Source organism: Cynocephalus volans, chromosome 9 (assembly GCF_027409185.1).
Source record: "Cynocephalus volans isolate mCynVol1 chromosome 9, mCynVol1.pri, whole genome shotgun sequence".
In the NCBI taxonomy this organism is placed as follows: domain Eukaryota; kingdom Metazoa; phylum Chordata; class Mammalia; order Dermoptera; family Cynocephalidae; genus Cynocephalus; species Cynocephalus volans.
Window position 1 is genome coordinate 128,649,145 of NC_084468.1, and position 12,712 is coordinate 128,661,856.

The following is a 12,712-nucleotide window of genomic DNA, read 5'->3' on the forward strand; positions in this document are numbered from 1 at the left end:
CTAGTTCAACTTGCTTATCACAAGGCTAACCAGGTTCCCACACCAGTCAGCTGGCCCTCTATCTGCTTCTCCCACTTGCCCCCACTCCTTCTTTTCTCTCTAGCCCAGGCCCTCATTAATAATGCTGCCCTGGAACTACAGGATCCCCATGGGGCTCCTGTTCCTTCTCCCATGCTCTCCAATGATTCAGCTATCTTCTGTCCAATTGGTTTTCGGAAATTTTCTGTAAGAATACTTGACGCTGATACCCCAGAACTTTAAGATACTCAGCTCTAGCTTTAATTTCTTTTTTCCCTGTGCTGCTTTTAGCAGAGTACTAGAATAAATGCAGGTCCACATGTGTCTGAAATCCTTGGGGCTTCATACTTTTTCTTATTTCAGGATAATGATACGGTGCATGAAACATATTTTATGTAACATCCCAGTAGGCCTGGAGCAATACCTCATAATCAAGCACATTGATATTTCTGCAACAAAATGTATGAATTTCACTTTTGTTGTAATACGTAAAGGCTATAAATAGCCTCCCATTAGGTTTTACGACCAAATAGTTTATTCAAAAAAATTTGGTTGGGAGGGTTTTCTGGATTTCAGAATTGTGATTAAGGTATTGAGGAGCTATAGTAGGTATAGAATGACCATTTATCACTATGCAGACTGGAAAGGAGTAAGTCTTACTTAAACATCTCCATACTGCAAACTTTGGTTAATTCAGATTGGTCTTCTCCACAATTAGCCCAAATTATTAAGGTTTTCCTTATAAAACTGTCTTCAGATTACGAGAACTTCAATAATCACAAGGTTGTCACCATCATTTAAAATTTTTCTATTTTTAACTGTTTCCAAAGAATTTCACCTTGCTTATTAAAAAATAAAAGTACCTTTTTAGCTGTTTATTTTAGCAAAATGTAAATATAGTCATTTTGCTTTTCCTCTGCCTAAAGAAAGCTTTGTTGAAGTACAGTAGATCGATTATCTCCCAGCAGGGTGGACTTACATTTTAAAATTCCAAGTTGTGTTGACCTCCCCCCCAAAATAAGAGTTAAGCTTTTAAGTATAAATTTATCTAATTTGTAACTTAAGTCTATCAAGCAAATCACAAAAAACTCCTATGTGCAGTTAAACACATACTGATATCTCTGTTTTAGGTCTAGTTTTAACTTGACCAGTAAACCCTTCTTTAAATACAGCCAAGGCAAACATTAAGCCAGCAATACAGGGTTTGTATATACATCATGGGATGCTGGCCATATGGATCACAGCACTCTGATAGGCAGTTATTTTGACATTAGAAAGTCACAATCTATCAACTTAACAGCAGGGCAATAATTTTGGGACTGGGGCGATGGCTATTCAAAATTACACTGTGGGAAGTAAACAGTAGTTCCAAGAGCCCCTGTTTGGGAATGAAGATAAAAACTAAGCAGAATTTCTTTCTACCTCTAGAACCAGCTATTATGTAATGTGTTTTTCTGTAAGTATGTTTTTTTCTGGTGGTTGCATAGAAAAGCCTTTCCTGCAAAGCTAAAAAAGCACGTAGCTGTCCGGACTCTGGCTGGATGTGTGGCAATGAGAAGAGATGGAGCTGCCATCACAAGACTAAACAATGACAGAGAGCTGCTCCCCCCACTGCCTGTAACAAACCACTTCCAGTGACCTGTGATGCCCCAAGCCAACAGTTCAGAAGATGTCACTTGACTCCTTCGGTATTGGAAACTAATCAGATCACCAGTGCTCTGTGATAACAGTGCTCCCTAAGGGTGTGGAGGACACTTGGACCTTATTCTCGAAAGAGCTATGGAGCCAACAGCCCTGCTGTGAACCCCTCCTGCACACACAGAGCCTTGGTCTCCCACTCTACTCTGCTGGACAAATGAATGCGGATAGAGGCCCCTGAGTGCTTCCGAGATTCTGTCAGCAGCTGGGAAGGAAGGTAACAACGGGCAGGAAGCTTCCTGGATGCCGGACTGGTGGTGGGGTGGGGGTGGGCAGTGGGCAGCGAGTATGGACTGCAGTGCAGGGGTTCTCAAACGTTCTCATGTCATAACTCTGAGAACAAACACATAAAGCCCCGAGGCACGGACACGCTGTTGATAAGGGGACAGCAAGTACATCTCTCCTTTTACTCTGGAAAGGAGAAAGGAAAGAGGAAGAACGGATAAGAAACGATGTATTGATGGCTTAGGTGGCAGAAAGGAGCATTAGACGGAGATGTGTAAATACTAGGGCTAAGAAGAGAGGTAGAATCTGGGTGGCAAGATTTTCTTAATGAGCTATGTTGCTTCCATGGAAACTGAAGTGGTCTCTGTGTTGGCCCACACCCCACGGGGGTCATGACCTGCCCTCTTGGGGATTAGTGTTCCTGCCACACACCCCTCCCCCTACCCATGGTATCTTCCTGGCTGCCAGCATAAATTATTGACAATGTGTAAAAAAAAGCAATTTATTTTCAGATTATATTTTGCTACTTTAAAGAATAAGAAATTCACTATATGGACAAAATATCAGCAGGTGAAGAACAGTAAGCTCTTAAAGCAAAGATGAAGAGGTTTATTATTGTCTATATTTTATTTTAATAAACTTTTGTGGCTGTTTAAATTGAGTTTCCCCGTTTTCCAAAACCCAGCCTTCATATGAATAATTGCAACACATAAGCTGAAAGAATCTGAAAATTCACACATTTCAGAAAAGTAATTTTAAAGCAACCAATAGCAAGTCAACAACATTTCCATACCTGGAGCTGATATCCTTCCATGAGGCACAGCTTCGCCGGGCAGCAGATCTTTTGAATTAGAGGTGAATGGTGATTGTCTAAATGTATCTTCTGAAAAGAAAGGGCTGGGGGTGGGGAGGAGGAGTGACGTTTAGTAAACTGAAGTTACTTAAGGCACCCTGAGCATCTGGTCCCAAACATATACACACACAATATTGGATAAGGTGATATTGTTGTTTTTACAATGGTGTTTAGAGACTATAAGAAGATTGTGCTTAAAACGGAAAAAGAGAAAATATATCAGGTGAGACAAGTGCCATCTGTACATTCTGCCTATTAGTTTTATATGAGGGGTGAACAAATGAAACATCATCTTTGAAACACGGTTGGACCCACAGAGGAGGACGCTGAACACCACGTTTCACTCCTGCCCTGTGCTCTCGGCGAGTGTGCTGGGCCCAAACAAAGGCCAGCTTCCTGGGTCCCAATCAGAAAGGGCCTGTCTGTGGCTTTTCCCAGGGTGGAGATGGAACTGCCCTGGCTCACCCACATTCTGGCACCTGACCCCTTAGGGACAAACAGCACACATCAGAAAGACAGAATGCTAGAGCCAGGGGCCTTTACACCAGAGGAAACAACTCTCGGGTCCCCACAGAAATAGAAACAACCTCCTGGATTTGTGTTGGTTCTTTCTGAAGCAGTTAATACCAGAAAGGGGGCTGCAGGAAAGGACTCCAAGGGACACCTTTATTTCACATGAAAGGGGGCTCTGACCTGAGTGACCCCAAGCTCCCCTAAGTGACCCAGCCATAACCAGAACCAAGGCCATCAGACGTCCCACCACTGTTTCCCCTGATACCACAGTCACAGGGAACACACAAGTTTAGATACTTTTAATTAGAGGATTCTAACCCAGTCACAGCACCCATCTTCCATGCCTCTAAAATAAACTGTAAATAAGTATTGCGACGCCAAGCGAGAATACCAGAGTATCCATTGGAGTCCAGCCTGGAAAAGGGAAAGCCCTATTTATTTACAACCTGGGGGACTGGGTACCCAGGTGGGGGAAGGTCCACAGGCAGTAACACAGCCCAGAGACAGGAAAAGCAGGAAGCCTCCAACACCCTGAGGCTGGTGGGACAAAAGGGTGAGGCTGGAGGACAAAAGTAGGAGGTAAAGGAGACTAGAGGCTGAGGCCACCTGGTGGGAGCTGGAGGCAAGGTGAACCTGCCCAGCAGGAGCTGGAGCCGTAGAGAGATGCAGCTGCTGTGGGAGACAGAGAAGGAGGGAGAGAAATACCAGATGCGGCCTTACCCTACCCCTGCCTCCCACCAGGGCCTCTGATTGGCCGACTGTTCCCAGAGCGTAACCTGCAGATCAGGGATGGACAGATCTGCAGGCACACAATCCCAGGACTCCCAGGAGTGGTGCTGCACTTCTAAACATGCCACAAGGCTATGTTAGTATTATTAAATATTTAAAAGGGAATTTTAAGATGAAAACAGAGGACTTTTTTTTTTTTTAGAAAAGTAGAATGTACATTGATAAACAATATAGTTTTGCATGACTTTTAGGCTAGATTTAATGTAACTTTGTATGACATGATTTTTATTTATATGTCTTAAACATAAAACAATTTAGATAGGCTTAAAAAGTGAATTGTCTAGAGGAGATGCCAAGTGGGGAGAAGGAAAGGGGGAAATATATTGTTTTATACCAAACATGTCATAAGCTGCAAAGGACAGAAACACTTTGAAGGAGAACGCAGTTGCACATAGTGGCTAAGTGCATGCACTCAAGAGCAGGCAGTTCTGGCTTCAAATTCCAGCTCCACCAGCAGCAGCTGTGTGACCTTGTACACATTATTTAACTTCCCCAAGCCTTCATTTCCCATCTATAAAATGGGATGATAACAGCATCCACACCTCACCGAGGAGCTGTGAGGATTAAATAAGGTAGTCCATGGAATGTTCTTTGCATGGTGCCCAGAAAACAGTAAGTGCTCAATAAATGTGAGATATTTTTTCATTTGTATTTCTGTCTAGCCCAAAGGGGAACATAAATCAGTCAACTTTTCCACACAACGGTAACAAAAAGAGTAGTCTCCTTTGTACAAAAGCCATTACAAAATAAACAAAGAAAAGGCCACTCTGATTTTGAAGGGCTCATTAACTGCTAGGGTGATTAGGCTAATTTTCGACCCATCCATAAAGAAAACTGCTAAGGATCAAAGAACCTTTAAGGAAGTGGAGACCTTGGAGGATTGCTGGTTAAACACAGAGTGTAAAATTTCTCAATCTCACCTCATTGGCTCTCAAGCTTATACACAAGCTGATAGTGACATCCCCGTGTCTGAGTGAGAGTCCACATAGGAAACACCACGGGTGGGCTCATGGGCACAGGGTAAAGGTCAGGCAACAGGCCTCTGGGTTGCTGTGACTCTTTAAATCTGAGAGTTCAGGGGAGCTCGTGGTCTGAAATGTAGAGACTTCCCTGTGGGGACAGCAAGAGTCTCAATAGGGGCCCCCAAAAGGATGTTTAGAAACACCGCTGCTGTAGAGAAGCGTGTGCACAGCCTGCATTCCCGCAGTTCTGAGTGCCTACGATGTGCCAGGCACCGGGAACGCAATGGTCAGCAACACTGGCTGTGGCTGTAAAGTCAGGGAGCACGCATTAACCTAAACACCACAAACACAAAAGAGAACATGAGCGTGGCTAAGGCTGTGAAGGAAAGGGCTGCGGTGTTACCATGGGGGGCTGGCCGGACTAGGGAGGCTACAGCTGAGCTGAGTGGAGAGCAGGGTCATCGGGGTTCCAAGGAGCTGGGGAATGTGGCCCCAGCACCACGCGAGAGGCCAGCCAGTCTGCGGAACTGGAGGAAGGGCCACTGTGGAGGGAGATGAGGCTGGACCACAGCGTGCAGGCATCATGGCTTTGTCTCAACAGCAGTGGAAGCACTGCAGTGTCCTAGGTAAGGAGGTGACGGAACAGAACCTGAGTTTCAGGAATCTCCATCTGGCTGTAGTGGAGAGTGAGGCCTGGGGGGCTTACAGAAGACAAGGTAGACAACCGGGGCAGCAGTCCACACACAGGACATGGTGATGCTGTCTGTCAATGCTGCAAGCCAGCTGTGACTCACGCAGACCGGAGAGGAGTACAAAGGAGAAGGCAGGTAAAGACCACAGGAACATTTAAAACCAACCCTAACATTCCTAGGTGAGGCAGGCAGAGGCTGCCGTGTATGTGCTGGGAAGGGCCTCCTAGGTTTTGCTAAGTAGTGGCCAGGGGCTAGCTCTGCATCTTCCTGTGCTTCTCCAACAGTGCAGGTTCCCACTGATGTGAGGAGTGAATCCTGATTCCCACGAAGCCGCTCAGAAGAAATTGACTTGAAAGGGAGACAATCACTGAGGGAAACCCAAATAATTTTCTACCCTGGATGCCAGCCTTATCCTGCATAGAAAATAAAAGATTTCTTTTGAGGGAGCAGAGAATTAGAAGGGAGTCATGCTGAATACTAAAAATGCACAAAAGGACTGGCAGTGTTTTGATGGGGGCCCAAGAACGATGGAGAAACTTTCAGAAGTCGAGGCAGCCAAAGCCTGGTGTAAGGTCTTATGTATAAAGAGAAAATACTAGGTTAACTCAGCATCAGTCTCAGGCCAAACACTCTGCTGCCATGCTGTGCATTCGGATTCATTCATGCCGGAGGTGGGGAGTGCGGTGGGTTAGCACAGTTTGGAATCAGAAGGATCCGAGTCTGAATTCCACATTGGCCACTTAATAGTTAAGTAAACTTTGTCAACTCAATAACCTCTCTAGCCTCAGTTTCAGCATTGGAAAAGAGGTTTAAAAAATACCGTCTTTATAGGGGTGGTGTAAGGGTTAAATGAGATGTTTCATTAAAGTTCTCAGTACATAGTACCTGTTCAGTGAAAAATGGCAACTAATAGTACCTGGCACTGTTTTAAAGCGCTTTGTGTGTATTAACTTCACTTAATTCTCGCAGGAACCCTATGGGGGGGAGCTACCATTATTATTACTCCTAATTTACAGATGAAGAGACTTGGGCTCAAGAGAAGTCAAGTAATTGTCCATGCCCATGAGCGGGGCCCAGGATTGGAATCCAGGCAGGCTGGCCTCATGTCTACACTCTTACCCACTACGCTACACTGACTTTTGTGTGGTCTTTTAACACCTACAGAATTCACGGACGATACAGAACCACGGATCCTTCTTAGTACCGATAACAGCAAAAAGAAGAGACAGAGGAAAGCAGGATGAAGGGCTGGGGTAGGGAGCAGCCATTTCTGTATGTGGGATCCTAGATAGCTGACAAAAGACTTTTCCAATTGATAAATAGAGCAAGCGAAAACAATTTTAATCTTTACTTCTCCTTAGAAGTTAAGATATGCCCCAACTTTCTAAAACTTCTACAACCCATGGGTCCGGTCAATTTGCAATCCTTAATTCTCCACTACCTGGACCCACTGCTTCTGAGGCTAAGCTCGAATGGTAAGGAGGTCATTAGGTGTTCGTAAACCTCTATTTCAGCACAGGTATGAAGCTCATGGTGGCACTATGGCTATATACATATCTCTACATTAATCTTTCTGCTGCCCAGATTAGTATCATGTTTCAGGAAGGAGGAAAAATGAACTTGAAGCATGCCCTACAGAGCATGTGCTTGCTTAATGGGATTAGATCTCCAATAACGCTGGTCATCTTTAACTCTCTGCCCATGTTCTGACAGGACAAAAGACACTACACATGTAACTTCACACCGAACCAGGTCATTTTTCCAGTGTTGAGATAGTATTCCAAAAATTCTTTTTCTTCTCCCATGCCGGACAGTGACTGGAAAGTGCAGAAGCCCTTTCGCTCTCAGCTGATGCCCAGCCTTGTGGTGGGCACACCCCAGTGAAAAGTGGTGGAGAGGCTGGCGCCTCGCTCACGCTGCTCAGCGACTGTCACTGTCGGGAGAGGGAAGTGCCAGATGAACAGGGGCTGCAGCTTCCCAGGGAGGAAAACCATCGTGGAAATAAATCAGACTTTAGGACATACTCCTCTCTGAAGCATGTGTGTACTGTCCTTCAACTGGTAACTTAAGCCAGTTAGCAATTATTCCAGAAAAGGAGCCAGTTTGTGAATACCATATGGCCCTTGTTCCTGACTCTCTAGCTGCCTAAACTTTAGTCGTTTTATTATGGAAAAGCCCCTCTATCAGAGAGTGAGCTTAGAAAGTGAAAAAGGCAGGGCCTAGCCTGTGGCGCACTCGGGAGGGTGCAGCGCTGGGAGCGCGGCGACGCTCCCAGCGGCCGCAGGTTCGGATCCTATATAGGAATGGCCGGTGCACTCACTGGCTGAGTGCCAGTCACGAAAAAGGGAAAAAAAAAAAAAAAAAGTGAAAAAGGCAAAAATTGTCAAAAGAAAAAAAAAGATATATTTCTGGTTATTTTGGTAAAAAGTTGGTAAAGGAGAAGGTTGAAACTAACAGCTAATGCTAATGGGGGAGGGGATCAAAACAAAATCGCCTCTACCACAACATATTCCCTTTGGTCCTGGACAAAGACAGGATACTGGAAGACTTAGCTAATTCATATAAATATTCAATAAACATTGAGTAGCAGCCCCTGGAAGTCAATGGTACAGACTTTAAACTGCCCAAGTCTCCCATTGCACGTTCTGTGTTTTGTTACATGGAACAGACAATCTTTTAAAATTTTTATCTATTTCAGTTTCTTTTCCGGATAAAAGTGAAATGGATGCTGAAAGTTTCTTTTTATTTTTCTCCTGTAGAAATTCTAAGGGCTAAGCTATGAAGGGTCAGTGCTGTCACTGTGACACTACACAACTCCAGGCCTTACCCAGCATGGGCTGAGGGGGCAACAGCACAGGATTGCAAAAAGAAAAGATTTACAATAAATAATAAAACAGTCCATAAAAGATTATGGCTCTAAATAGAGATACATTTTGCTAAGTGCTGATTGTGGCACAAACATTTCCATCTTTAACATCTGAGGGCCAAGAGGGAGCTCTGCTTTATGCAGAACAGAAGGCCTATCTTCCTAAAAACCACCCCTCCTCACGAGTCACACTGAAACCAAAACATTACGGGAATTCTCATTTTGACGGCAATAACAAAACAAACAAAAAGAAAAAGGAAAAGGAGGTGGATACTGCATATAAGAGAAAGTGCAGAAAATAATTTCATGTTTAGTAATGACACAGTAGTTTTAAAGGAGCAACAGAGAAGAAATAAATATTTTTTCCTTCTAAAAGACAATCTTTCAGGATGTGAGAGAACGAACTTGGGAATGGCAAATAGGAAAAAAAGATTAAACAAAGAAGAAAAAGACTTTGCTCTGTTATGAGTTTTTACTTGGACCCATTAAGGACCTAGGTAGATCAGGGTGGAATAAAATTCTATTAAATATAAGAGTTTGTGGCAAATCATCCTGAAGTGCTATTCTTTTTTTTTTTTTTTTTAAATTTTTATTTATTTATTTTTTTTGCCTGCCCCCCTTGGGCCCCTTTCTTTCCTCTTCAAGTGTCACCACTGAAGTGCTATTCTGACTTCCATCTGCACATAGACAAATTTCTTCAGCGAATGAAAAAAAAAAAGGTACGTTTTGAAGTAAAAGTACTTGATTATCTATTCAGCTATGGGTTACATGACGTGAAAGAGCTTCCGGATTTTTTTCCAAGAGCTGGGTAAAACACATCCAAAAGAATTTGGGTTTACTTTATTTTCTTTTGTTTAAATTTAAGGAAAATTTAAGAACAAATTATCTAAATTAGATAGGTCTGAGAAGCAATATATTACAAAAAGAAAGCTGGAGCCCCAGGCTGGGGTGGAAAAGGTCTGTGGGAGCCAATGTTTTCTCTCTCTGGCTGCTACCTGCTGCCCAGCAGACCTTAGCCCCAGGGCCACCGCAGCAGATGGCTTTTTTATGCTTCCTGTTAACAGGGCCTCCCTCCTTTCTACTTAGCCCCAGTCATTTATCAAGTCACTACAATACTGGTTTTCAGTACTGATACACCACATTATTTTTTTAAGACCTGGAATAACATATATTTGCCTAAAACTATTGAACTGGCATTTTAAAAACTCTGACCTTCGAAACACTTAGACCTTGAAGCACGCACCACAAGTTACACCCTGCATTAACATTTGGAAGTGAACAGGAAGCAGTAGTTGAGAAAACAATCTTCCATGCCTCCAAAAGCCACAAGAAGAGACAGGCGACAGACCAAACTTATTCCAAGAATAAATCTTACTCTAGTTCAAAGACTTTCTGACCATGTGGAATATGACTGTGACAGAATTCAGATGGACACGGTAACTTCCACATGGAATCTCCATGTCTACATAGTGAAACTAAAGGAAATGAGGACAAACCAGAAATGTTTTCTTTGAACAAAAACTAGAGTTTGCTAACAATAACGGATTACAGTCCTTGCCAAAGAACAAAAAAGGTTTATTTTCTTTTAAGCTTCTCAAACATATCAAATAAGAAAGATAGGATTATTTGAAGATAAGAAATAGGGGAAATATTTGGTTTAAGTATAACTGTCTCCTTAACATTTATTTCCTCAAGTACTTTCAGGTCAGGAGAAACTTTTTAAAAAGCTAGAATAGCTTGCATAAAAATATGCTCACGATTCAAAAACAAAACATTGTCATACCTTATTTTTAGGTATTCCATGTTTTAAAAAGATCAAATAACACTATTTCACTCTCCACTTAATTTTCATGATTAACGCAATTTTCTTCATTTTTAGATAGTGCTTATTTTGTTCATCTCAAGTATTACTTGACTTGATTAATTTATTTGCTAATAATTTATAATAGAATAATAGATGTTTAATATTTCTTTTTTTATGTATTTACATATGTTTTATAACATGTTTATAAATGACTATATTTGAAATATATTAAATGCTTCACATGTATTTGTAAAAGAATTTTGAACTCTCAAAAAATGCCAAGACTGAATATAGGTGTAACAGTATTGTGGGAAATAAGGAAGAAAATGCTGATAAGGTCATTTTATTCTGCTACAGCAGTCACTCTATGCAACCTATTACCATATGTGGGCTTCCTAACTTCCAGCTTGGTCTCTCAATTTCATTTTGGATGAGAGAAATGCTTCTGAAATGTGCCCAGATATTAACATGTTAGGTATAAAAATCAGTGCCAGTTTTCTTACTAACATTCTCGTAATCAGTTAAAAAAAAGTAATCTAAAATGAAAGAAAATTCAGTTTTAGTGGTACTCATGAACACTGTCCTCCCTTTTCAGTACCCCAGAAATGAGGACTCCTGTTCCTGAACAATTTTATTTTTTTATTGATTGTAATAAAAAGAACCCTGGATGTCAGGTCAGGGCATGTGGGGTGGAGAAGAGGGTTCTAGTTTAAAAATGACTGTGAGTCTCTGCCCTGAAGACAACCCTGACCATCCAAAACAGAAAATTCCTTATTCAAACTGAAAAGGGACATAACAGAGACCTCCTGTGACCCCAGTGGGTTAGGCCTGGAAACCCGGTCATCAATCATGTGGGGCTCACACATTTTCAAAGAAAGAGGAACAGTAGAGAATAAAACTTGAATTAATCTCTATACATTGGCAAGCTTCAGCCGGGACATTTATCTAAAAATTGAAGCTGGCATTGCAGATTCAGTGGGTTTCTAAATGGAGCTTGTGGGCAGAGGGGAACCAAGGTCACTCCGTCATTCTAACTCTCTGTACAAGCACCAGACTTTCTTCTTTAATTTTTGAACATGACAAGGAAGCTAAGCTGTGTTTCCTTCTCCTCCTATTCCATTGATGTGGCTGTGCACTTGGCTGCTGCTGATCAAACAGAAACTTCTCAGCAATTAAAAACCAAAGGTGGCGTTAATTTTGTAAGTGTGAAATGGTTTCATAAAAATATCCTTATTTTTTGGAGAAATATACCAAAGAAGCTGGGAGTGAATGTATGATATCTGGGATGTGATTTAAAATGTAAAGGAAAAAAGGATTGGTGAAGTAAGCGGGGTAAGATGTTGATAATTGTTCAATTTGGGTGATGGGGATATGGTGATTTTTTTTTTATTCTTTCTACTTTGTTTTGAGATTTTTTATAATAGTAAACAATCAACAGCAACAACCAAAAATCCAACCCACACAAACCACCAAACAGAATAATAAGTAACAGTTAAAGAAAGCACAAAAAAGAACAAATACAAATGCCTTCCCATGAACGAAATACTTAATATAACTAGGACTCAATGAATGAAAAGGTTTTTTGTTTCTTTTCGTTTGTTTGTTTTTTTGGCAGCTGGCAGGCTGGCAGGTAAGGGGATACAAACCCTTGACCTTGGTGTTATAACACCACCCTCTAAATAACTGAGCTAACTGGCCAGCCAATAAATGAAAAGATTTTAATTTTAAGATATGATATTTAACTACACAATTGGTTAAAAAAAATTTTAAGTCATAAAACACAGAGTTGGTCAGACTTTTGAAATATTTTCTCTCTTTATCTCTCTCTCTGTCTGTCTCTCTTTGTCTCTCTCTATCTCCCTGTCTCTGTCTCTCTGTCTCTCTCATTAGCTCCTGGTCCTATTGTAGATTCAACCTTTTTGGAAGTCAATTTGACAATTCATAGCAAAAGCCTAAAAAATGTGAATGCTGTTTTGAATCATTTTATCCCAGCATTATTTATATTAACAACAACCTCGGAGGTGGGAGGACCCTCGATATCTTAATAACAGGAGACTGATTAAATTATGACACATGTGAACATTTAATAGTATGCAAACATTAAAAGAATAATACTGAGTTACGTTTGACATGGAAAGCTGTTCTTAATATACCGCTAGGTGAAAGAAAAAGATTATAAAACTATGTATAACAGGATCCAATTCTCATAAGAAGTTACACATATAAATAGAAAAAAAATTTCAGCAAGGGTACACACCACCGATTTAGCAGTGCCTCTCTCTGGGTAGTAGG

General features: G+C 41.6%; 1 protein-coding gene across 3 annotated transcripts in view; it reads right to left on the reverse strand.

Moving 5' to 3' along the window:
* The window catches only part of ZNF827 (zinc finger protein 827), a 163,792-nt gene that overhangs the window by 57,501 nt on the left and 93,579 nt on the right, over window positions 1-12,712 (reverse strand). For all 3 annotated transcript variants that reach the window (XM_063108280.1, XM_063108278.1, XM_063108279.1), the window contains exon 8: window positions 2,735-2,838. In XM_063108280.1, coding sequence (XP_062964350.1) covers window positions 2,735-2,838 — 104 coding nt within the window. The remainder of the gene's footprint in view (window positions 1-2,734; window positions 2,839-12,712) is intronic.